Source organism: Heterodontus francisci, chromosome 6 (assembly GCF_036365525.1).
Source record: "Heterodontus francisci isolate sHetFra1 chromosome 6, sHetFra1.hap1, whole genome shotgun sequence".
NCBI lineage: Eukaryota > Metazoa > Chordata > Chondrichthyes > Heterodontiformes > Heterodontidae > Heterodontus > Heterodontus francisci.
The window spans coordinates 31,309,734-31,335,277 of NC_090376.1; the positions used below are offsets into that span (position 1 = coordinate 31,309,734).

Here is a 25,544-nt window from a genome sequence, read left to right on the forward strand (position 1 = left end):
TCTGCTTTCACCACCCTTGTGGGCAATCAATGATTTCAAAAGGAAATTAGATGGTCACTTGAAGGAAATAAACTTGCAAGACTACAGGGATCGAGCAGGGGAGTAAGGTAGATTGGATTGCTCTGAAGGGAGCCAGCATAGACCCGATGGACCAAATGGCTGCCTCCTGTGCTGTAAATGACTATATAAATGCAAGTCTTTTTCTTTTGCAACAATACCTTAAGATTGAAGGAGAGAGAAGGTGGGTGAATCACTGGCAGTGATGGAAACTGGAGCAGTGCTTTGGGATGTGGGAGGAAGGATCTTGAATGATGTGTGTAAGAAGTATCCTACTGGCTTTGGGTTGGGAGAAGAGTGTCAATGGATTGGGGGGGGTGGGGGGGAAAGAGGAGGGATGATCGAGTGTTGGTACTAAGTGAGGATTGTCAATAAGAGTCTCAAAGGGTGGGGTAGTTCTGTGAACTGGATTTAGTCTCTATTGGGTTGTGGAGGTTGAATTTAGGAGGTTGCTTTGGGGGAAATGGTCTGGTTTGGCCAGCTGACAATCCAAATGCCATTTTCTTTTTAAGATTTGAAAAACTTATCAATTACAAAAGATGCAAGCACACAACGGGAATGGATCTTTTTTAAAACATGTGAATCTTCAAGCCTTTCTAGGGGAGCATGCCCTTGGACCATTTCATCCTGATCTCCCGCCCCACAAAACCCAGGCAGCCTGCAGCAGAATAGATGGGGTCATTTAGCTTCAGTTTAGTTAACTGAAGGTGGGCCTTTTGTCCAAAAGTATCTGTACAGTTGCATTTTTTTTTTAATCTTGCAGGAGACTGAGTGGTGGGAAACTGAAGGATTTCAGTGATTTACAAATGCCTCATCCCACTAAAAGTGTTTTTCAGTTTGTCTTTCATGAAAAATATGCAAAGATTACCATAGTGGAAAAGAAAATTACTTGAATTTTTAAGGTGCCTTTCATGTCTTCTGGATATCCAAAGTGCTACACCGCCAAATAAGTATTTTTGAAATGTTGTCCCTGTTCTAGACGAGACAGGCAGTAGCCAGTTTATGAACAAGGTTTCACAAAGCAGCAATGCTCCTTTTCAAATGGTGTCATGGAAAGTTTTACACCCACTTGAGAGTAGATGGGACCTTTTAATTTAACATGTCATCTCAAAGAAGACTCCCCTGACAGTGCAGCACTCCTCCAAATGACACTAGTGTGTCAGTCTAAATTATGTACGCAAGTGTCTAATATGAGGTTTGAACCTGTGACCTTCTGTTTGTACATGCAGCAGGGGTTCTGTCATGATCCCTGGGTTATGCTGTTATTTAAGGAGAGACCTTGTCCAATCCAGGTGCACTCTGGATTGTAGGGACTTTTTTGTGACACAACCCTTGCACTCTAGAAATTTGAGTACATAATCTAAACTGTTCAGTGCATTACTGCACTGAGAAGCTGATGGGTAGAAGGAAGAAAAGATGTTGGGTAGCCTTGCAATGGTTAGGGAAGAGCTATGGCCTAACTGGTGCATGGATCAACAGCTGAATTGGCTTAAAGTGGAAGCAGGGTGGGTGATTATCCAAACTGGTGTCAAATAAGGTCACGATTTAGGAAGAGTGATCGGATGATGTGACCAGAGGTCCTTCAGCAGAATGGAGAGCCATGCCGTTGGAGATGGCTGACAAAAGAAAAATCAAGCAAGTAAAATAGATTTTTTTAAAAATGAAGATAACCTTGCAGGTTAAAAGTAATTCTAGGCATTACACTGGGCATAACTGAATTGTGATAAGTGTGTTAGATACAGGACTTTATGGATTGAGGCAAATTTCCAGCAAAGAGAACCTAACGCAACTACTTAGTATTACCATATAGTTAAACCGTGTGTAGTGAAGTAAAAATATTTGTTTGTTATGCATTAATGATTTATCAGTGGCCTCAAAGTTGAATGCTGTATGTTACTGAAGTTCTGGTTCACAAGAGTTCAGTAACCTTTCATGGATATTGGATTCCTAAACTGAATTTAACTATTGCGGGATCAAAACCAAAAGTAAGGTCACAGCACAAGAATTCATGCAGAGACGACTTGCGAGAAACCAAATATGGGCTAGCTAATTGCACAGAATTGAATACAATGCTTGAAGTGGAGAGGAGAGTGTGAAAGTGAGAAAACATTAGGAGTTATTGTCTCATCAAATTTTAGATGGATCTTTTTGAATTAGACTTGTCTTTTCTTTTTATTTGGTTTGTCGTCTTTTTGAACCTTAGCTTGTGAAATGCTAAAGAGTAACATCCAAAGTTCTTATATATACATTAGCACTCCAACATTCAACTCCTGGGTCTTTTTATAGGCATTATTTTGTTTTTATTTAAATGAAGGAAAGGTCTCTATCCATACAAGAGGTTTAGAAATTCAAGATCATAATTTGGAGGAAGGCGTTCTGTTGCAAATTGCATCCTATTTTATACAATCATCTAATGCCAACTAATAAAGAAGCATTGCTGATAATAGAGACATTTTGTCAAAGCTTTTCATCTTGTGCTCATCAGGACAATTTGCAAGAATACCAATGTAAGGGAAAGCAACAAATTTATACAGTGACGAGAGTGCTGATTGGTTGGCAAGTGAACTCTGGTAGAGGCATTGCCATGGGGAATGCACCAGTTTATAGTGACTGACAGTTAACTGCCAATAATAAAAACAAGAAATGCTGGAAATACTCAGCAGGTCTAGTAGCATCTGTGGAGATAGAAGCAGAGTTAACGTTTCAGGTCAGTGACCTGACCAGTCATCAGAAGTGCCAAGCTTTGTTTGGAATTTAAACCAGGCAGCTTGACTCTGGTCAAGGCATTGCCCTGAGGAATGCATCAGCAAATGGCTGAGACTTATTTTGTTTAGCTGTAATAGGCACAATGTGTGTACATGTTCTTTCTGCCTGCAAAGAGCAGGGCCCGGTATGTGTGCTTTGCAGACAGAAAGAACATGTACACACATTGTGCCTATTACAGCTAAACAAAATAAGTGACAGCCATTTGCTGGTGCATTCCTCAGGGCAATGCCTTGACCAGAATCAAGCTGTCTGGTTTAAATTCCAAACAAAGCTTGGCAGTTAACTGTCAGTCACCATAAACTGGTGTATTCTCCATGGCAACACCTCCCTACCAATCATAGTCCACTTGCCAACCAATCAGCATTGTCTTCTCATACAGTATAAATTTGTTGCTTTCCCTTGCATTGGTATTCTTGCGAATTGTCCTGATGCGTGCAAGACGCAAAGCTTTGACCAAATGTTTTTATTTTCAGCAATACTCCAGTTCTGTACTACCAAACAACTATTTATATGGGAGCATTGACCTAGAAAACTTCCTACTCCTATTTTGGTGTCTGACATCAATATTAGCCCTCTATCTCTATGTAGAAGTAACAAATGCATTTTTGTCGGATGACACTTGCACATGTTTGTTTTCCAATGTTATGTAGTCAGCAAAAGCAGCTGTTTGTGAATTCATGACTTTTCTGAGACGTCAAAGAATCTTGCCATAAAAAGGTCACGTCTTGTCTAGGAAGATTATTTTAAATATTTTCAAACCAAATTGAAAAGGTTTACTAATGCTGCAACTGCTATAAAAAGCTAAAAAATTAAACTTTAGGAAAATCGAATGTGGGAAAAGCATAAAATGGCATAATGAAGAGCTTTTTCAGTGACTAAGATGGACGAAGTGGGAAAGGTTTTGGAACAAAGTTAGCATGGAGGACTTTGTGTATTTAAAGCTAAACAATGGACTAATTTAAGAGTAACATTGAGTACCCCTTCTGTGTCTTTATATTTCTACAAAATTGTGTATTCGCAAGAGAGGCATAGATAGGGTAGATAGCCAGAGTCTGTTTCCCATGGTAGGGGTGACTAAAACTAGAGGGCATAAATTTAAGGTGAGAGGGAGGAGGTTTAAAGGGGATAAAAGGGGTAAATTTTTCACACAAAGAATAGTGGGTATCTGGAATGAGGTGGTGGAGGCAGGAACACTAGCGACATTTTAAGAGGCATCTGGACAGGTACTTGAATGAGCAAGGCATAGAGGGATATGAAATTAATGCAGGCAGGTGGGATTAGTATAGATAGGCATTATGGTCGGCATGGACGTGGTGGGCCGAAGGGCCTGTTTCTATGCTGTACGACTCTGACTACATGAGAATACCAGTGCCCGCCCCCCACCCCCCCCCCCCCCCCCCCACTGCACCTCCAAAAAAAAAACAGATTTCCTTCCATCTCTTGCTAACTGTACTGAAAGAGCACTCTGAATTTAGGTTATGTATATGGTGACCAATCCCAGCAAGATGTCATGCTTGCAGCAAGAATGATTTTGTGAAACAGGTTTACATTCATCATCCTGCTTGCAATCTGAGCTCCCTGTGATCTCTAGGAGTGCAAAATTGCTCTCATTGATTGTCAATAGTTATTGGAATTTTTTTTTTAAAATGGTGTAACAGCATGATGGAAATTTTAACATTGATGTATAAATGCCTATTGGGATCTTTTTATCTAGATTTGAGAGTTTGGCACTGGGCCATAATCTTGTAATGATTACAGAATGTTAATCTAGAGCATTAATGGTTGTTTGACTATTGTGATGGTTGTTTAAACAAAAAAACACAACTAATAATGCTTCTGTGGCTTTTTGGTTACAGGGCTGTAGGCATGTTGTAACCAAGGTGGGTGGGAAGGACAGTCTATTAATGTATGATCTTAGAATCTTTTAGTTTGAATTTAAGTTGAGTTAATCCATTAACTCTGTCCAGGTTTTAAATGCTGGTCTGTCTCTTTTCTGGTGTTTCCAACTGGCATTCTCCTTCACTGTCATATAATGATCTGGTGCGAAAAATTGCAGGTTTATCTATAGTTGGGGTTAAGGTACAATTTTGGTATTCCCATATCATTTGATTCTAAATTTCACTGTGTAAGGTTAGCTTTAAACTTTAGATTTATCTGAGCTTTTTTTTAGGCAGGACGGGAACAATGGTCTGTACCTGGCTGATTGACAGTGATCAATTTGAGAATGCAAAGGTAAACTAATTTTGATGTTTGCAGAATTTTGTGAAGCTTTGGTTAAGATGTGACTTTTTAACATCAATATTCAATCTATGTAAATAAAGGATTTTCAGGATAGTGCCTGAGCTCCAATTGTATTAAAGGACAGTAATACTGTAATGTTTTTGTCCTCTTTCTGATAGGAAAGTTTAGACTACTTTGGAGAAAGAAGAACTGACACAAGTGTTAGTTCAAAATTTCAAGGAGTGGAAACTCCCTCCCAGGTAACAAATAACTAGGCTGTGTGTTTTATCATACCACCATTTTTTTTTTTTTTGGAGTGAATGGTGTTACTCCAGTCCTAATGCGTTAGAATGTCTGGAATTTGACATTTTAGTTGAGTTTTTTTAGAACAAAAAACAGTACAGCACAGGAACAGGCCATTTGGCCCTCCAAGCTTGCGCCGATCTTGATGCCTGTCTAAACTAAAACCTTCTACACTTCTGGGGACTGTATCCCTCTATCGTACCTGCTTCCACCACCTCCCCTGGCAGCAAGTTCCAGGCACTTGCCACCCTCTGTGTAAAGAACTTGCCTCGCACATCCCCTCTAAACTTTGCCCCTCGCACCTTAAACCTGTCCCCTCGTAACTGACTCTTCCACCCTGGGAAAAAGCTTCTGACTATCCACTTTGTCCATGTCACTCATAACTTTGTAAACCTCTATCAAGTGGCCCCTCCACCTCCGTCGTTCCAGTGAAAACAATCCGAGTTTATCCAACCTCTCCTCATGGCTAATGCCCTCCAGACCAGGTAACATCCTGGTAAACCTCTTCCGTATCCTCTCCAAAGCCTCCATGTCCTTCTGGTAGTGTGGCGACCAGAATTGCATGCAATATTCTAAGTGTGGCCTAACTAAAGTTCTGTACAACTGCAGCATGACTTGCCAATTTTTATTTTTTGTATACTAACCATCACCAAAAACCTATCTCCTGATTAGATATATTAAGTTAATTTACATAAGTTGCATTTAACTGCATCTTCATGTAGTATCAACATTGAAGAATGTTCAGACTGATGTAATTAAGTTTTAGGTCCATCTACATTAACTAACTATGAAATTCATGCCCCTAACCTGTGAAATGATTTATTTCTGTAATTTGTCTATACATAGAACAGTACCATAATTTGGCCTCTTAAATCTGCTTGTTACAGAAATGTTGTAACTTTATGCTCTGTAAGCTTTTTTTTTTCCCCAACAAATTAAGGGGTACTGTACAGAAAGTTGTTATAAAGAATGCATTTTTAAGTGTAGCATTTTGAATTTTTTTTTTTGCCTTACAGAGTAGATATGTTGGCTATTATGAAGTAATGAAAAATGAGTATAAAGGGCAAACTCCACCACAGAAGAAACTAAAAATGAAAAGCATTAGAATCTATTCAATTCATGGTGAGCCACTTTTATCCCATAAACTTATTTTGTTCAGAACATTTTCTATTTGGTTTGGTTAACTTCTGTTTGAGGCAAAGATGCTATGTGCTCAAACATTAGCATATACTTCAGGCACTTTAGCCATGAGTAAATGTTTAAATGGTAAGAGTTAAGGCATGATTATCGGGTATCTCATATCTATTCTTTATATGTAACTAAATTCTATTGTGTATAAGCTTATGAAACTTCACTTAAATGCTTTATCTGAACACTCTTTTTTTCAGCAGAACTGGAGCAATGACCTATACCTGGTGTATGGTCAATTTGAGAACCCAAAAGTGAATTTCCACTCATAACTTGAGTTGACACTTGTCAATTCTCCAGTAAAGGAAAGACCCTTGCATTTATATAGTGTCTTTCATGACCTCAGGAAATACCAAAGATCTTTTCAAAAGTACTTTATTGACTGTAATGTTGCTTGTCATGAGGAAATGTGGCAGCCAATTTGGACACAGAAAGCTCCCATGGCAATGAGATAATGACCACATAATCTATTTGTGATGCAAGAACACAAGAATTAAGAGCAGGAGTAGACCATTTGGCTCACCGAGCCTGCTTTGCCATTCAAAACTATGTTGATTGTGGGATAAATACTGAGCAGGACTGAGAAGTAACCCGCTCTACTTCGAAATAGTGCCATGGGATCCTGTAAGTCTACCTAAAGAGAACAAATATCTCCTCTGAAAGATGGCACTTTTGACAGTGCAGCACTCCCTCATTACTGCACTGAAGTGTCAGTCTAGATTTTTGTGCTCAAGTCTTGAGATATGAACCCACAATCTCTTGATCTAGAGGCAAGAGTGCTACCAACTGGGCCATGGCTGACATGCTCGACTATAGTAGTCTGCCTCCATAGAAAAGATGCAAATAGTACAAAATTTGACTTCAAAACAGTAGGATGTTTGCAATTTGCTAATCTCAAGTTGTTTTAAGAAAAATAAACATCCATTCCTTCATGTACTATCTAAATTAATTTCTCAACCAGGGCTTCACACACAACTTTATGCAATTAAATATTAAAATAGTTTACTTCCACATTTTCATTTATCTACCAGGTACAGACCATTATTTCAGTTCTGCCTTTATAAAGAAAAAGCTGATGGCTTCAAATTTAGCTTATTATATGTAACAGCACACATCATAGAATTTAGTTTCTACTAAAGAAGAATAGATGAGGGATACCCTAAAACTATGCAGTAACCTCAAACAGAGAAGTACATGATTTGTTCACACCAGTCTTGTAGCTCATGATGAAGTACTGCCTTGTTGGAGATACTGTCCTTTGGATGAGACACAAAACTAATGCCATGGGCCCCATTTGAATATGTGCTCTCAGTAAATAGAGAACATAAACTTTATAATAAAGTAAATTTAATATTTGGGGGAATTTTGCTGTGTATGGAATGGCTGCCATATTCTGCATTTTCGAAGTAATTTGTCATATATGAAATGCTTTCTAGGAGATGTCACAAGGCGCTATATAAATGTAAGTGCAAAGTTAAAATGTGACCGGATATTGCACAAAATATAATCAGTAGTTTAAGCTTTTCCTCATCTTTCCTCCTTTTTCTCACTCCGTTTTACATGTAGGATCATTCCTGATGTCCTTCACTGCATTATCTTCAACGATTGGAGCTTATTCCATCTTTCATTGTATAGCAAGTACATCTTGAATGTATGCCTTAGTGGTTGCACTCTTGCTTCAGTCAAAATGTTGCAAGTTCAAGCTACAAACCATGACTTGAACACAAAATCTATGCTGATGCTTCAATTTAGCACTGAAGGAATGCTATATTGACTTAGAACTTTGTTTTTTTTCTGTTCCAGTGGGTTTAAAAGATCCTTGTAGTGCAGTCTGTCTGTCTATCTCTCTTTGAGTTCTGCAATGTCCTTGCCAACATTCATCCCTTAAAGAACAACACCAAAATTGATTAAATTGCCATAAAGCTCTTGCTGTTTGTGGCACTTGTTTGCAAATTGGCTGCAGTGGTTACCATGTGACACATAACTAAACCTTCAAAGAGTAATCCATTGGTTATGAAGTGTTGAAACATTCAGAGGGAATCCCAGGTATTATCTAAAGGTTGTCCGGTTTTGTTTTGCAGTATTGGGTAAAAGCCAACAGATCCTGTAATTATTTAGATTATTTTGCCATCTTGAAGCATTTAAAATCTAAGTATTAGAATCTTTTGAATTTCAAATGAGCATTTATATTGTGCTGTTTAATACCTTGGGACCTCCCGAAGTCAATTAAGTACTTTTTGAAGTGTAGTCACTGGTGTAATGCAAGAAACATGTCAGCTGATATGCACAGTAAGTTCCCATAAAAAGCATTGTAGAGATCACTACTTTTAATGATTAAAGGATAAATATTGGCCAGGACGCTGGGGCACGCCCCACTGCTGTTTGAAGATCTTTTACGTTCATCAGACCTCAGTCAGTTCAACAGTACCCCTCAGTGCTGCACTGAAATATTAGTAGTTTTAATATTCCTTAAGAGTGGAAATTTTGAAAGTGTAGCAAATATAGTAAGATATCAGATGCCAGAAACCTATTTGAATGCTAAATCCTTCCATTCTAGTAGTATACAGGACTTGGTTGAATAAGAATGGCAAGCTTATTATCTCATTTAATAATTTAATTCATTCATTTTTTGATCTACAAATTCACATGACTTCAGCTGGTTAATTAGCTTTTAGGTAGTTGTAGTGCTTGGGAGCCACCAGGGGACATGACTGTTGCCACAATTCATGATTTTTCAAATGTCATAATTATTAACTTGCTAAATCTTGAGCACATTCCAGATTTTGGTATATCTGGATGCTAAAGTCAAAAATGCTGAATACTCCATTTTTGGGGGTTAATTGGGCCTCCTGGCTTTCACGTCTGAGGTTTTATTGCCCCACTGTCCCTGCAAATAGCTGATTTTTGTAAATCCGTAGCAGAAATAATCTCAAATTTTGACTCTCTTCTTCATGAGAATTATCAAACCTGAAACAATTGACATTTGTATGTGGATTCTTACAAATTAAAATCTGTTCACTTTGTTCCACATAGGAGTTGGTAGAAACAATGGCAGTGACCTGAAAGTTGAAATTATTGTCAAGAAGGTGCTCGTATTTCAGTGTGTTTGTGCAACACAAGAAAATTGTAAGGTAAGACTAGCAAACTATCAGGAACGCTTGTTAATGGTATTAGTTGCATTCCAAATTGCACATTTGTGACTTTTCAAATGTTTTTACTCTGACTTCAAAGGACAAGTTCAAGTTGAATTAAAGCATTCATTAGTAAAGTTTTGTCTTGAATTTAGACCCCAATTTGATCTAGTATACTGAACACGAGAACCAGTGTAAATTGGGAAAATTAGTGTTACAATTTGAACATCTTCCCATGAATTTCTTGTGCTCGGTATGGTGTTAACCTACATTGGCAAGCCCACACTTGTTTATACAGCGTAACTAGGGATAGGCAAAACTGTGAATTTTCGAACTTCATCCAGATCCTGAGAAATTGGGAGTGGGCTGCCTTTTTCAATTGCTACAATCGGTGCATTGATGGACTTCGGTAGGGAATTCCAAGATGGGGGACCCAGTAACAATGAAGGAATGGTGGCATCATGTCTGGAATGGGATGGTGTGACTTGAAGGGCTACTTGGCGATGGAGTTCCAACAGGGCTGCTCTTTTTTGCTGCTTGTAGAGGTCATGGGGCTGGTAGGTGATATTGACAAAATATATAAAATTGACGGGCAGAAAAAGACCAGTTGGGTTATCAAGCCTACCCCCCATACCATGATGGCTAGACTTCCCCTCACTCAGCCCCACAGCTATGTAATCTCTTTGCAGAGGCAAAAAAGAAAAACCTGACCAATAAGATTAAAATGAGAACCTCTTTTTAAAAAAAAAAAATTCTCTCTGCCCCTTGTTCAAACATGTCTTGTGGTCCTCCCCAATCTGTTAAACCAGAATAATCAATTAATAGGGATGCTATTTATAGGCCTCTATTGTCTCTATCTCAATTTTACTCTGGTTCCTTGATGCCAAACTTGGTCAAATGCTGCTTTGATGTTGGCAATCATTCTCCTCACCTTTTGGAATTTAGCTCTTTGGTCCATGTTTGGACCAAGGCCATAATGAGGTCTGGAGCCCAGTGGTCCTGAATGAACGCTAGGAAGTGCTGCTTAATAGCACATGTTTCATCACTTGATTGAGAGTAGACGAATGAGGTAAATGGCTGGATCGGATTTGTCATGCTTTTCTAGATAGGATATATCTGGGTAATTTTCCACATTGTCAGGTAGATGCTAGTATTGTAGTTGCACTGGAACAGCTTGACTATTGGCACAGCTAAATCTGGAGCACAATGTTGGGGCCCGTAGTCTTTGTTGTATCCGACGTGGTCAGCTGTTTCTTGATATCATGTGGAGTGAATCAAATTGGCTAAAGATTGGCATCTGTGATGCTGGGGACCTCTGAGGCAGAGATGGATCATTGTTATGCTAGGCCACCACCTGCCAAGAATGAGGCACATTAATTTTGTCATGAACACTGATTTTAAACTGTTACTGGAGTGAAGAAAGGACTTACTTTAAAACAAAAAATGTTGCCAGATCTTGGCTGGAAAGATATTTGCATATTAACAGACAGTGCTTGGAAAGGACAAAGGACCATTCCCTGACCCATTCAACCCACTATGGACTTTTGATCACCAGATGTTGAAGGTGGGGGAGCTTGCATTTCAGGTTGATCGCTAAGATGGCCGAATACACAAACTGACATGGTCAAACCAGCTAGTCACATGACTAACCTGCTGGGCAACCTGAGTTTTTTGAATTTGTATGAACCATTTGTGCAGAAAGCAGAATATTCCTGGACTGAAGATCTCTCTCCGGTCTGCCTGCTCCCATCTTTTTCTCAAGCCTCTGAATCCATGCAAGGCACATGAACCCCAAGAGAGAGAAGTCTCCTACAGCAAGCAAGGTTTAAGAATACTAGGCCCCAACGAAAAGAAAGAACTACCTACAATAAAGGACACTACAGTGAGCTCGAAGAACCATAACACAAAAAAACCTCCTCCTCCGATATTACCTCAAACTTTTCCACTTTATTTCTTCTGTCTATATCTGCATGTGTGTATCACGTGTGCATGCTAGCATGTGCGTGTCGTATATCCGTAGGCGTTAACCGAATTAGAGTTGAAGTTTAATAAAATTTCAACTCTTTAAACCTAAGAGAGCCTATTGTTACTGGTTTCTTTGCCCTATAATTGGAAAGCGGTGAACAAGGATTCATCAAGGGGGAGTTAAAAACATTGTGTTTAAAATTAAACCCTGTTACAGTAAGACCAGGTGAAGGCTGAGAGGGACCCCTCGACACTTTTCTCACCTCATCGTCTCACTCATCTACTCAGCACTTCTGGTTGAAGCTGGCTGTAACGTTTCAGCCTTGTCTTTTGCACTGACGTGCTGGACTTCGCCATCATTGAGGATTGAGGATGTTCATGAAGCCTCGTCTTCCTGTTAGTTGTTTAACTGTCCATTATTCATGACTGGATGTAGCAGGACTGCAGAGCTTTGATCTGATCTGTTGGTTGTGGGATCGTTTAGCTCTGTCTATACCTGCTTCTGCATGTAGTCCTGTGTTGTAGCACCTCACATTTAAGTATGCCTGGTGCTGTTCCTGGAATGCTCTCCTATGCTCATTGAACCAGGTTGGTCCCCTGGCTTGGTGGTAGTGGTAGAATGAGGGAGATGCTGAGGTATGAGGTTACACATCGTAGTGGAATAAAATTCTGCTAATGGCCTACAGCAGCTCATTGAACTGCTAGATCTCTTCTGAATCTATCCCATTTAGCACAATAATAGTGCCAGACATGATGATGGATGTCATCAGTGTGCAGATGGGACTTCATTTCCATAAAAAGTGGCAATGCAAAATAAGATACTGAAGAACATGAACTGTCAGCCTGCTTGTGTCTTGATGGCTAAGCCACCATACAGGAAGATGAACAATCCTGCAATTAATCAATACTTTGAATTACTTCCTGCAGTGGCAAAAGGAACTATTTTTAACCAACACTGAACTTGGCCTAACAAGACTTGACTTGGATTAAGATCCTAGGCAGTCATCCATATATATCTGCCTCATTACCCTAAACAGTCACTTTTAAAGAGTATAGTTAATAGGACCAACTTAAATTTCCAATTTAACATACAATGCTTCCAGAGAGGTGTACACATGCTATGCTTGTCATGCTCCTGATAGCTTAAGTAGGCAAAGCACCAGACATCTGTAAGACAAAAGGACTATTGAAAATCATGACACCCATGACTTCCAACTTGGACATTTTAGTGTTTAGGCTGTTTTACAATTTCACAAAGATGGATAGAATTTATGAATTCGAATCCTATGATCAATTGCTGATCATTCAAAAGAACCTACACTGTGCCTCTTGACTTCAATGTCCCAAAGCAGTTTACAGCCAATGAAGTACTTTAGAAGTGTCATCACTGTTGAAATGTAGATGAGTCTATTACTGGATGACCTTTTTTCTTCTGTGAAACTGAAACCTGATGTGAGGCTCCTTGCTGTGTGCAGATTCTAGGTAGAAGCAAAGTGCTTTGCCTCCAGGATGTGAGGCAAAACAGGAACATTTTTTATTGAGCTACATGTGTGCATATTCTAGCCAGACGAATGTAGTATTTGCAAAGGGCTAGGTGTAATCCGATGCAGTTGATGCACAACACCAGAAAGAGGATGGGGTTTACCCTAAAATTATCATAAATATCCTAATCAGCATATTGTCTTTAATGAAGATTTTGGGGACTGTCCTTTCAGTCCTAGGATCCAAGTTATGGGATAGTATTGAGTTGAGCATTTTTGTTCAGTTTCAAAAATTATGAAGTCCATAACTATAAAAATCCCATAATTTGAATTTGCATTCTCATCCAGAAACTACAATAAAAATGACTAGGAGTTGGAAGGATATTTATTTCCCGGAGGCTGGGGTAGGGCACACCGAAGCAGTGGGGATGGGAGAAGATGGTGAGAGGAAGGGGAGAAGAGAGAAATGTTCAGTTTCTCAGTGAAGTTCCTCATCTTGAAAAAAGATTTTCACGTGCTCATTGAGGATTTAGGTTAAAACTCTTCGTTACTGAGAGCTCCTTTACGATTCCTTGGGCAGGATTTCAAATCACAGGTAGGGACCCCGCACCAACGTGGAAACACACATGCATCACAATTTTTAATCAAGAGTTTAATTGGCCTGGAGTCCAATTTGCTGCTCAATTAGCAGTGGCAGAAGTGGAAGGAGGTGGGACTGAGGCAGTCATGGGTCTGATTTTCAAGGGCGGGTGACATCCATTGAGGCTGCTGTTTTTCCAAAAAATGAAGGCACATTCTGAGCAGAGGACAGGAAGGGCTCCCATGCCAGGGCAGCCCCCCATTTTGCTGATGATTGGAGGCGGTGACTGTGCACAAGAGCATTCTCTTCCCAGCCAGCAGCAACAGAATGCCCACAAGACTCAGAGGTGGCACACATGGTCAGCAGCAGAGGAGTAGTGAGGAGGAACTGGGTTCAGTGTCAAATGCTTCAATGACCTCCTTGAATCTGGCAAGAGCGACACAGATGGAATACCTAATCAACAGTCACCAGAATGCAGAAGAGAGGGGCATCCTGAGGGCACAGAGGTCTCCTTACCATGGGTGAGGGGTGTGCCCTAGTGCCACATTAGACTGGAGTGCACACTACAATATCATCGGCGAATGAGAAGCTGCAAGTGGTGGGGAGGGAGACATTGTCCTAATGGTATCATTCTTCTCCTTGTAGGCCAAAAGGGAGTTGAACAAGAGGGCGGGCCTGGGTGGTCGGGTGTCCCAGCTTGCAGTACGGATGTGGCCAGTGTCTAGCCACAGACCCTGGGAACAGGAAGCAGGAGTCTGCTGCAGACTGGGTGAAAGGATCTTAACACTGCCATGTTCAGGGGATGCATGGCACTGCTGCCTGTGCTGTGAGTGGGCTGGAGGCCAGACAAAGATGAGAAGTTCCCGAGCAGTCAGGAGGAAGACACCTTGGCACTTGCACCATCACATCTTACCAGTGCACGCTCCATCAGAGCAGACAGTCTCACCTTGGTGGGCCCTCATCTTTTGTTAGAGAAGGTGGCACAGGGTGAAGCGCACTATAGAGGGGGAGGCAGAGCTGGCTATGGCCAGTACCCCTCAGGGTGGAGATGTAGTGCCTTGGGAGTCACAAAACTATTGTTAATCACAAAAAAAAATTACCATTTCCTCCCACAGCCAAAGACTTGCAGGTTGCTCGGTAAATTGGCCATTGTAAATTGCCCCTAGTGCAGATAGGTGGTAGGAGAATTGAGGGTAGGTGGGGATGAGGTAGGGAATATGGGGTTAATATAGGATTAGTATAAATGGGTGATTGTTGGTCGGCACAGACTCGGTGGGCCGAAGGGCCTGTTTCAATGCTGTATCTTTCTATGACTCTATGACTCTAAAACAGGCAGCTCTACCTGCAGAACCAGCATGAGATGTGTACCAACTTGTCTGAGTTACCTGAGGCACTGTGGAGTAATGTGGTGAGAATGGAGGAGTCTATTCAACTGGTGCTCCACAATGACTCAGTGCTTTGTGTGTGTGAGCTCCTTCCTTGAGACAGTGGCCGACCTCTTGGACAGCCATGTGTGGCATCACTGAGTGGATGCAGGAACAGTGCGCAGACATGCACAGGATGCATACCAGACTCAACAGTATTGACCAGTCAGTGGTGCAAATGGTGGAGAATCATGGAGTGAATGCCAGCCTCGCCCCAGCTGGTGGTCCTCTCCAGCAATCAAGGGCACCATGAAAGGGCTGAGAAGGTATCGATGGTGATGTCATCATCCCATCATCCTCCCCTATGGCCCTGCCGGATGAAGCATTTGTGAAGTCATTCCCTGTGAGAGGCTTTCCCCCCCACCCCCTCCCCACTGCAATGTTGCTGTGCAGTAGTCTTTGGAAGTGCCCCCCCATCCCCCCACGCCATCCATCCCAGCACCTCCAAAATGAGGTTGATTGTGGGCATCTCCGTCCCAGATAGACACGAGCAACTGCCTGCCTCCACCTCATTCTCTTCCTCATGGTAAGTGCCTTTTAGGAGTGGCTGTGAGCAGAGGCACTGCATTGGTAATATCAGTTTGTGGGTCACTTGGGTGTTTATTGCTTAACAGTTAATTCATTATTTATATAATAAAGTGCTGGGAAAGGTGTTACACTAAGGCTGACTTGTGTGTTTCTATTTCATGACAAAACTCAATGGGAAGTGAGGGTGGCAGAGCAATGGAGTCTGCTAGTGAAGTGCAGACTCTTGAGCTTTGCTACCCGTCCTGCCTCTCCCCTGCTGCTCGGGTCTGCCTCTGCTCCTCATCCTTTATCAGGCTAAGCTCGGAGAAGCATGATCCCATCTCTTCTTGTGTCCTTCCTTTATTAGCATTGGTCTGTGGAATCTGCCTGAATTCCCCACCCAAAAAAAAAAGCCCTTGTGAAGAGTGCAAAGCTGTGCAGGATATTTATCACTGAGTACAAAAGCTTGCCTGTGAATGAGGGCCATCTCTTGGCCTCCTCCTTCAATGCTGCCTCTGTCCAGCTGTTCCAGATTGCTCCCAGCTATGTCACTGCCTCCTCCTCATCGTGGTTCTGACAGCATGTTGAACGTGCTCATTTAACCAAAATCCAAGTCTGGCCCTTAAATAAGTTGCCAACAAGCTTGTTGATATGCTTAATTGACCAATTAGAGTGGGCAGGTTGCTTCTTCTGGCTCCCATTGGCACCATTCAAAATCTGTGTGCCAATTTCACATTGGGAAACTGGCATGTCTACGTGAGGGGCAGGTTAAGTGACCATGTGCCCCCAGCCTCACTGAAGATTTGAAATCCTGCCCCCTTGTCTCAAAACAGTGTGCCATACATCTGTTGCAGGCAGGGGAGTGGAGATAAATGGGGAGGGATGTAAAATTTAAAAACAAGCAGCAGAGGGAAGATAACATTTTTGTAAATGACAAAGATTGCAGCACCATTTTTTATTTCATCAGGGAATAAAGGGGTTGTTGCAGGGTTGGGGATGAGTGGGCAGAAATGCATAATTGCAGGAGACACCGTATGGACGAAAGAAAAAGTAAGGGTGAGAAGAAAGCTCCCTCCTGAAGGAGATGCAGGGAGGAGGCTTCACTTGTGCACATGGGATGCATGGGTTGGTCTGACCTTACTACATGTAGTGAACGTCACACACTGTTTTGGGGTTGAATTTTTGCAGGGGTTTTGCCGAATGGCTGTTGTAACAAGATGCATTGAAATCACAGGAATAGTTTAATTACTATTCACACAGAATCTTCTGCTGAAGTATTCTATGGTTTTAATTAATTAAATAACTTTTTTTCATGTTTCTCCTTCAGTTTTCCTTTACTGGAACAAAATTGTTTCTCTCTCATTATAGTCTGCTGCATGCCATCACATCCTGTCGTGTGTGTGTGTGTGTGTATATACTGTTACGACCAGGTGAGAAAGAGGTCTAGGGTTCCCTTTTGGCCTTCACCTGGTCTTACAGTAACAGGGTTTAATTTTAACCACACCATGTTTTTAGCTCCCCCTTGGTGAATCCTTGTTCACTGTTTTCCAATTATAAGGTAAGGAAACCAGCACCAACAGGCTTTTAGGTTTAAAGAAGAAAAGTTGAAATTCTATTAAACTTAAACTGTAATTAGGTTAATGCTTACGGATACAGGTCGTGCCCCATGCTAGCATGCATACGCGATACACACATGCAAATAGAGACACAAAAGAGCAGAAGAAAAATAAATTGGAAAGGTTTGAGGCAATATCTAAAGAGTTGTTACAGTTCTTCAAGCTTACTGTAGAGTCCTTGATTGTAGGCAGATCATGCTTTTCGTTGGGGCCCAGTATTATTCTTAAACCTTGCACACTATAGGAGACTTTTTTCTCTCTTAGGGTTCATGTGTTTTGTGTGGATTCAAAGGCTTGTGAAGAGATGGGAGCAGGCAGACAGGAGAGAGATCTTTTCTGCCCACATTGTTCATACAAATTAAAAAAAAACCTCAGGTTGCCCAGCAGGTTAGTCATGTGACTAGCTGGTTTGACCATATCTGTTTGTGTATTCAGCCATCTTGGCAGTCAACCTGGAATGCAAGCACCCCCACCTTCAACATCTGGTGATCAAAAGTCCATTGTGGGTTGAATGTCAGGGAATGGCTGCTTTGACCTTCCAAACACAATCTGTTAATATGCAAATGCCTTTGCCAACCATGGCTGATCTGTTCAAGTCCTCCCCTCACTCCAGTAACAGTTTAAAACCAATGTTCATGGCAAAATTTAATGTGCCTCATTCTTGGCAGGTGGGGGCCTAGCGTGACAATACATGTACATTCCCCTCTGACATTTCTTGCCTCCTGGTTGTCTGACTTAGTTCTACAGCATATATTGAACCTTTATAAAAGCTGTAGTAAAAGTTTTTAATGAGGAAAGCCATTTATCCCAAATTGTAACTTCATTTTTCAATGTGTTTAGTACCATTTGTATATCCTCTCAGTTATGAACACATTTCAGTGCCTACTTTTTCCAGATACACTATAAAATACTATTTTTCTGTACAGTTGTTCTTTGATGCTGGGAGTAACTCTGCTATAATTAGCTTGGAGAATGGTCCTGAAGTGAGCGGTGATGTTAAAGTCAGATTTGAGTCTAGTGGGGTAAGTTTGTTTGGTTTTAAAAATTGTAGAAAAGAGTAAATGCCTTTTTTTTAAAAAATGCTTACAAATCTCTCTCCTTTCTCCTATCCAGGGCCTTCCAAAAGGTTATGATGACTGTCCATTCTACTTCTGGTTCAACACATCTTTCATTGTAAATAATAGGTACAGTCGAATTTATACTTTTAAAGTTAAGTTGTAGGGGGCAAGAGAGAGACAGGATAACCACTGCCTCTCATTGTGTCTAATGTGTAGTGGTTAGTTATGTTTAAATCATTTCTGAAACTTTACCAGATTTCAGGCTTGGTGTTTTAAATTTAATACCAGTGATTATGTTGTGCAGATAGGCATTTGCACTCAACAGCGCACTCTCTCTCCACTCACACACACACACTTGCATATCTACTAGTTAAAAGATGGCCGAAGTGTTTATTGGTCTCCAGAAAGACTTTCATGGTCTTCTGGACGTCTGGGACCACCCACAAAATAGAGCACAATTTATATTAACTTTTATGTAAGTCTACTGGCCAACAGTATCTGGTATCTTCAACTTGGGAAGTGGGGTTGGTGGGTGATGGAACGATGGATGGAGATGATGAATAAGGAAATTGAACTACATTGACATCTTGGTCCATTCTTTGAGGGAGGAAGGGTTGCAATAATGCTACTCTTCATAATCAACCCTATTTCACACCAGAGAGATGTGAAATCAAGTTCCTGCCTACTTCTGCCACAATATTCCAACTCACATTTGTGTTGGGCATTAGCATTATAATACCTCTCACTAGAGTAAAATTATAATAATGATGCATGTGTGCAATATTCTGTTCTGTGATGTTGACTTTGGTAGGCAGGTGCTGTAGGTTTGAGTGAATTTAAGTAATAGGCCATCAGCTTGTTCTGCTTGACAGTTTTCTTCAGACAGGTGAAGGGACAATTTGCATGTGTGGAATTTGTAAAACTATACGTTCTTTTTTGTCCAATACTATGGAAATGTGATAGCAATTCACCTTTTAACATTTTGCTCAATTGAGGCTGCCTGACCTGAGTATTTCCAGCACTTGTTTTTATTTCAGATTTCCAGGATCTGTAGTATTTTACTTTAGCTCAATTTACTATTTCTGGATTACACACTTAGTATACTTATCACAATCAAAAATGGTGCTCAACACAAGGTCCCAAAAAGTTTTGGATCGAGAGATTACACTTAAGTTGATCTGTATTGGATTTACTCTGCAGTTAATTCTATAGCAAAAAGTATTTTCTGCTCCTCGTTTTAGAAGTTCTCCAGATAGTTAATATCAAAAACTGCTACATAATCAGTTACCTTTCTAAAATGTTTTTCTTAAATTTGTTTAGGCTCTACTTGTCTAGAGATGAACTTGACAACCCACACAAGCCAAAAACCTGGAAAATCTACAGTGAAAAATTTGCAGTGGAGGTGAATTTTGATGATCCTGATTCCAGTTAATCTAGTCCCACCTCAGGAACAGAATGGGTATAAGAATGATTACAGGCAGTTTGTAATGTAAATATTGTATTGGGAGTCTGGTACTGCCTTCAATGGGGGGAAAGCAACATATTGTGGGAACTTCTACTTGCTGCAAGATATTGTTTAAAAACTTCAGACTTTTGTAACTAAAGGAAAAACTGTTGGAAAATGGTCAAATAGTCATTGCTCTGGTGCTGCAGGCCACCCTCTTCACCTCAACCCATTTTTCCTTTTTGAAGAGTTGCCAATGTTGTATTTACCTCATCAGAAAGGAGGTGTGATTATCAATTATTCCAAGACTGGATTAGTCTAATATGTTTTGCTATGAGCTACCAGCAATGTTACAACAGGGTTAATAAAACACCAATTTCCCCCCCACCCCTACCAATGCACTCCTGATCTTTGAAATGCTATGATCTGTTGCAATGATTTGTCCTGTCAATACTTCAGTAGCCTGATAATGTATTTAACCATAGTTGTGCAGTATTGAATTGTGCCACTGAAACACCTAGATACTGTGTTCTTCAGGTGAAAAACTCCAACCACAAATAGCACTGCATTTGCAGGAGGGAAGGGAGCAAAGGAGACTTGTACAGCACAGGCATTAATGTAATTATCCTATTAATAGTTGTGATCTAACTGTTCATATCTGCTTAATGAAGTGGCTTTTCTGTATGTTACAAAACTATATGCCTAGATCACTTCCAATGGACCTTGTGCACATTTCATGTTTTGATATGAAATTTAAACACCACCCATACTTGAACTACATGTTTAATAATGTTTGTTCAACTATTAGATGCATTTTTATAACTGCTGACGTTTATCACTGAATCCATTTATATGTAGAGTTCTTGAAATTTTCTTCAATAAATAGTAAAATACTGATTTCCTATTTTGGGATTCCTCCTAGCTGTTACCAGTAGCAAATGTTTGACATGTTTTCCTGTTAATAGAATTGACTTGTGATACTGTAACTTGGTAATGTTTACAGAAGGGTAAAAGGATCCAGTTCCTGCTCTTTTTCTACATAAGTAGATGCAACATTTGGGAAGTAGGACAAGTACAATAGGTATGTGCACTTTTTTTGAAATGAAGTGACATAGTTGTGCTTTTCAAAACCAAACTGTACTATGCATCCTGCTTGCCATACTACACCAGAGCTTTGCAGTGGAAACACTAATTTGCACTTTATTTTGAGTGCCAAATATGCTATTGTGTAACAGTGTTATTGAAGCCCCACTCTGAATGTGATACCTTTAAACTTGGTGCAGATAGTAACAGTAGGTGGTGATCGAAATAGCAAAATAAACAAGGCCCCAAAAGCATGTATATCTTTCTGCTTTAATATCCATTTTGAAAATGGGGGCAGGGAGGAAAGGCAGCTTCTAACAACCGGCCAAGTGTACTGAAATGAGAGGAAGTTACTTCGCCTATTCCTTCACATACTACCACCCTTCTCCATCTGTTTTTATAAAAATAGCACTGTTGCCCCTTTTTGATTTGGTTATGGAACACCAGAAATGCCTTGAGCTGAATTATTAAGCTGCTGTCCTCTATCTCCTTGAAGTTTGAGTTCACAATGTAGGACTAGTTTACACGCATAAGGTTTTGAATTATTTCTCTCCAAAATTCAGAACACTTTATTTCAATCGTTACAAAACATCACAATCTTGGCAACAATTAAGTTAATATTGTTTAACAGTTAAATTACACAAGTTCAGCTGCTTTTGAAAGAACCACTCACTGCAAAGAATTTCTTTGCACTTGCTTTAGGCACTCACTTCTATGTACAGGGCCAAATATCCAGTTTTACATTCCATCTAGGTGCTAAATTTGACTTTTTCCTTATGCAGCAGCACAAACTCTCGGGAGTAAGGCTTCAATAACTCCCAGATACACTTCAGTCACTCATGTAATTCATCATATTTTTCCTACTCAATTCATAGGCCAAAAATAATGCACCATTGGCAGGAAACGCACGTATCATTGTTGGTGTTAATCCAGAATATATTGCTTTAAAACCTGTGAGTAAAGAGAAATATGAAATTTTAGGACCATTTCAATGTTGAAGCATATATTTTTAGGTGGAGATGTGCACTGTTGACAGTGCACCAAGTTGCTGTACAGTGTTTAACTGTTGAATTAGTCTTTTTCCCAAATTCTCCATTTACTATACAGTTAAAACCAATTTAAAATCCATTTGGGGAAGTCACAAATTGAATCGTTTAAACTGAGCATAAATGCTTATTTTGGGTTTCCATTTAACTAAGGATACTGTCACTCAACATTCTTTGAATGTAGTAATTTTCCATTGTTAGAACCTTTAGTCATGCATACAATTCTAATCTAGGATCTTGCTTGGCAAGGCAATAGAATGAGGTTCTTCTACACTTAAGACTTCTATTGTAGCTGTGCAACTGCTGATTCTACATCAAAATTACCTGCTTGTTCTATTTTCCTATTCATTCATCATGCTCACTTTTCATTGTTGACTTGGTTGTCAATGTTAATTGAATTTGCTTTAGCAGCCATTTGTGTATTCTAACTAGTGAAACTTAACCTTCCCATTTATGCTTCATAAATCTTTGCACTGGTTACTGAGCCACTGACCAGTGGGAAAAAAATATTTCCACTTTGATAATTTTGCACATTTCTAGATTCTTGCCCCTACTTCCCCCAACCTTCTCTGCTCCAACAAGCACAGCCTTTAAGTCTTTACCTAGTGAATCTACTTTTTGTACCTTCTCCATGATGCAATGGTGGAGCCCAAAATTACACATTCCAACTATGGTCTAATCTATATCTTGTATGTATTATCTACTGCCTTGTGTACTCCCTGTCCGACATATCTGAATCCACTAACTTTTTTTTTCTGGAATCCTGCATTCTGAAATTTACTCTGCCTTTTTGTTTAGCATCAGCAAATTGATAATCTCTTAGCTTTGTCCAAAACATTTATGCATATAAGTACAGAGGATTTCCAACATGCAGTGAGGCCAAATCATGCCATTTATCCTTACTCATTTGTATCTTCCTTTTCATAATCAAAGTCCACTAAACCTTTTAAACATAATTTCCTTTGTTCCAGTATCACTTAGTGCTGGTACTGTTGCAGTCCTTCCTTCACTCATTTTATGACTAGCTGAAATAGCCTCTTAATACATTGTCTTTGTTAACCAACTCATAAGCTTGCATAAGCACATCAAAATTACCTTTTTTCTCCAGTTGATCATCTATATCTTTTCTATTCAGCTGGAAATTCAGACTTTGATGTGAACACATTATTCCAAGTTGGAATGCTTAGTCTATACCCTATCTAGCTTCCATTAATCATTTCAACTTTAAAAGGATGAAAGTGAATTGATTAAATCTTTAGTGTAATACTTTTGTTTTTCCTCTAATTTGTCACTATAGAAACAGAACTTTGGACCTGTAACATTCTTACAGCCATGAAAGGTATTGTGTACTCTTCCCATTTTGCCTACAGGTCATCCAGTTAAACATACGGTCATAATGAATAACTTAAGTATTTCTACAAATGTCTCCAACTCATTTTACCCCTCACTTTGGTGATCAATAATGGACATGCAATATTGTAACAGAACTTTGTACAATGTAGCAATTTAACCTAAACACTGCCGTCCTGTCATATCACATACTATAATATGTCCTTTGTTAGAAACCCAGGGGAAGAATTATTACTTCAGAAAACTTAAATTTGATTTCAGCCAGGCCAGGATTCTTGGCATTAAAGTTTTGAAATTGTACCTTTCATAGTAATGCATGCTTGGTTTCTGAGTGTGACCTGCTGTGGAGAACTAGTGTCAACCTCCATCGTCCTAACTTGTCACCATCACCTTCCCCTATATTTACTCCAAAGGTCTAAATGAATATACATAAATTTATTTTAACCTTTGGTACCTTTACTTTTCTTCAAGATAAGTTTCTCTAATCTTTCTTCCCCTCCCCCATATAAAAAAACACATGGCATGCTAATTTTAAACTCTCACCTCTACTCTTGGCGCCAGGTTTGTCACTTGTATTGGGGTGGAGTCCATTCATATACTAATATGTGGGAGCACTCAAGAATGTTACTCCCAAGACCGTTTGGCTTTAATTTTTTAGTTTGTCCAACAATTGGCTCTCCTACTACAACCACTTACTATTCACAAACTTCCCAAATGGTCTGGTTTTGTCATCCTCTCTCCACAGAGGTAACATGCCTTTCTCTCCAAATCACAAAATATGTGGATTACCTTGAGCATTGGATTCCCCTCACCACCCCTCTCTGCCTTGTCAATAGTGTAGTGGGCCATATAATATCTATCTCTAATTTTTTGCCTCAAGCAACTACTCTAGATACTGATCCTCAGGAACCTCTTCACTTTACTCATCTGACCAGGGTACATCCCTTTTCAAATCTCCAAAAACCTTAACATTTACATTGTTTGAAAAGCCAGAAAAAGAAAGGGAATCAATGGGTGAAATGCACAATTAACCTTGAGCTTTCAATAGCTCTAAAATAGATACTACTATGCAGCAGCCAAAAGAAAAAGTTCAAGGTACAATCACTACATTGAACTCACCAAGGGGGCAAGACATAAAAATGAGGTAGTCAGGTAAGAGACTAGTTTTGTATTAAAACAGACTTGGGCCAGATCAACTGTCCCTGTTGTGCTAGTGTCAGCTAAAGCTGGTTGCTTAGACAAAGTCCCACACAGTACATCCATAGTTGTCTTCCCTGTGTGGATTCCTACCCAATATTGCTACTTCTACAGAACAAGGGTGATTGCAACAACTACCGTGGAATTGCCCTGCTCAGCATAGTGGGGAAAGTCTTTGCTCGAGTAAACAGACTCCAGAAGCTGGCCGAGGCAGTGTGGCTTTCGAACAGAGATCCACCATTGATGTGCTGTTCTCCCTTCGCCAGCTACAGGAGAAATACTGTGAACAACAGATGCCCCTCTACATTGCTTTCATAGATCTTACCAAAGCATCTGACCTAGTAAGCAGACTAGTAGCAAAGTTCGGATGCCCACTAAAGCTACTAAGCATCACCCCATTCCATGACAATATGAAAGGCACAATTTAGGATAGCGGTGCCTCATCAGATCCCTTTCCTTTCCCAGGTGGGATGAAACAGGGTTGTGTTATCACACCTACACTGTTTGGGATCATCACCTCGCTGCTGCTCTCTCATGCATTCAAGTCTTAAGGAGGAATTTTCCTCCGCACAAGATCTGATGTCAGGTTGTTCAACCTTGCCCATCTTAGAGCGAAGACCAAAGTCCTCTTTGCTGACTATGCTGCATTATCATCCCACACAGACGAGTCTTTGCAGAGACTCTGACAGGATCGCAGCTGCCTACAATGAATTTGGCCTAACCATCAGCCTCAAGAAAACTAATATCACGGGACAGGACGTCAGAAATGCTCCATCCATCAATAATCGGCAACCACGCCCTGGAAGTGGTTCAAGAGTTCACCTACCTAGGCTCAACTATCACCAGTACCCTGTCTTTTGTTACAGAAATCAATAAGCGCATGGGAAAATGGCGCACTGACACGGAACTCAAAAGTCCGAGTGTTTCAAGCCTGTGTCCTTAGTACCTTTGTTCTACGGCAGCGAGGCGTGGGCAACGTATTTCAGCCAAGAGCGACGTCTCAACTCATTCCATCTTCGCTGCCTCCGGAGAATCCTTGGCATCAGGTGGCAGGACTGTATCTCCAAGGCAGAGGTCTGAGGAGGCCAATATCCCCCGCATATACGCCCTACTGAGCCAGTGGCGCTT

General features: G+C 40.3%; 2 protein-coding genes across 10 annotated transcripts in view; one reads left to right on the top strand and one right to left on the bottom strand.

The window, feature by feature from the left end:
* The window catches only part of tpte (transmembrane phosphatase with tensin homology), a 104,686-nt gene that overhangs the window by 71,857 nt on the left and 7,285 nt on the right, over nucleotides 1–25,544 (top strand). For 4 of the 6 annotated variants that reach the window (XM_068033426.1, XM_068033428.1, XM_068033430.1 and 1 more), the window contains exons 13-21: nucleotides 4,994–5,055; nucleotides 5,223–5,303; nucleotides 6,363–6,468; nucleotides 9,568–9,665; nucleotides 18,165–18,260; nucleotides 18,352–18,422; nucleotides 19,617–19,698; nucleotides 20,744–20,821; nucleotides 23,167–23,208. In XM_068033426.1, the coding sequence (XP_067889527.1) occupies nucleotides 4,994–5,055; nucleotides 5,223–5,303; nucleotides 6,363–6,468; nucleotides 9,568–9,665; nucleotides 18,165–18,260; nucleotides 18,352–18,422; nucleotides 19,617–19,698; nucleotides 20,744–20,821 (674 nt within the window). In that variant the 3' untranslated portion in view covers nucleotides 23,167–23,208. The remainder of the gene's footprint in view (nucleotides 1–4,993; nucleotides 5,056–5,222; nucleotides 5,304–6,362; nucleotides 6,469–9,567; nucleotides 9,666–18,164; nucleotides 18,261–18,351; nucleotides 18,423–19,616; nucleotides 19,699–20,743; nucleotides 20,822–23,166; nucleotides 23,209–25,544) is intronic. The other 2 variants (XM_068033429.1, XM_068033427.1) reach the window with 2 other exon arrangements.
* The window catches only part of slc25a15a (solute carrier family 25 member 15a), a 37,234-nt gene continuing 33,048 nt past the window's right edge, over nucleotides 21,359–25,544 (bottom strand). For all 4 annotated transcript variants that reach the window (XM_068033433.1, XM_068033432.1, XM_068033434.1 and 1 more), the window contains exon 7: nucleotides 21,359–21,774. In XM_068033433.1, coding sequence (XP_067889534.1) covers nucleotides 21,653–21,774 — 122 coding nt within the window. In that variant the 3' untranslated portion in view covers nucleotides 21,359–21,652. The remainder of the gene's footprint in view (nucleotides 21,775–25,544) is intronic.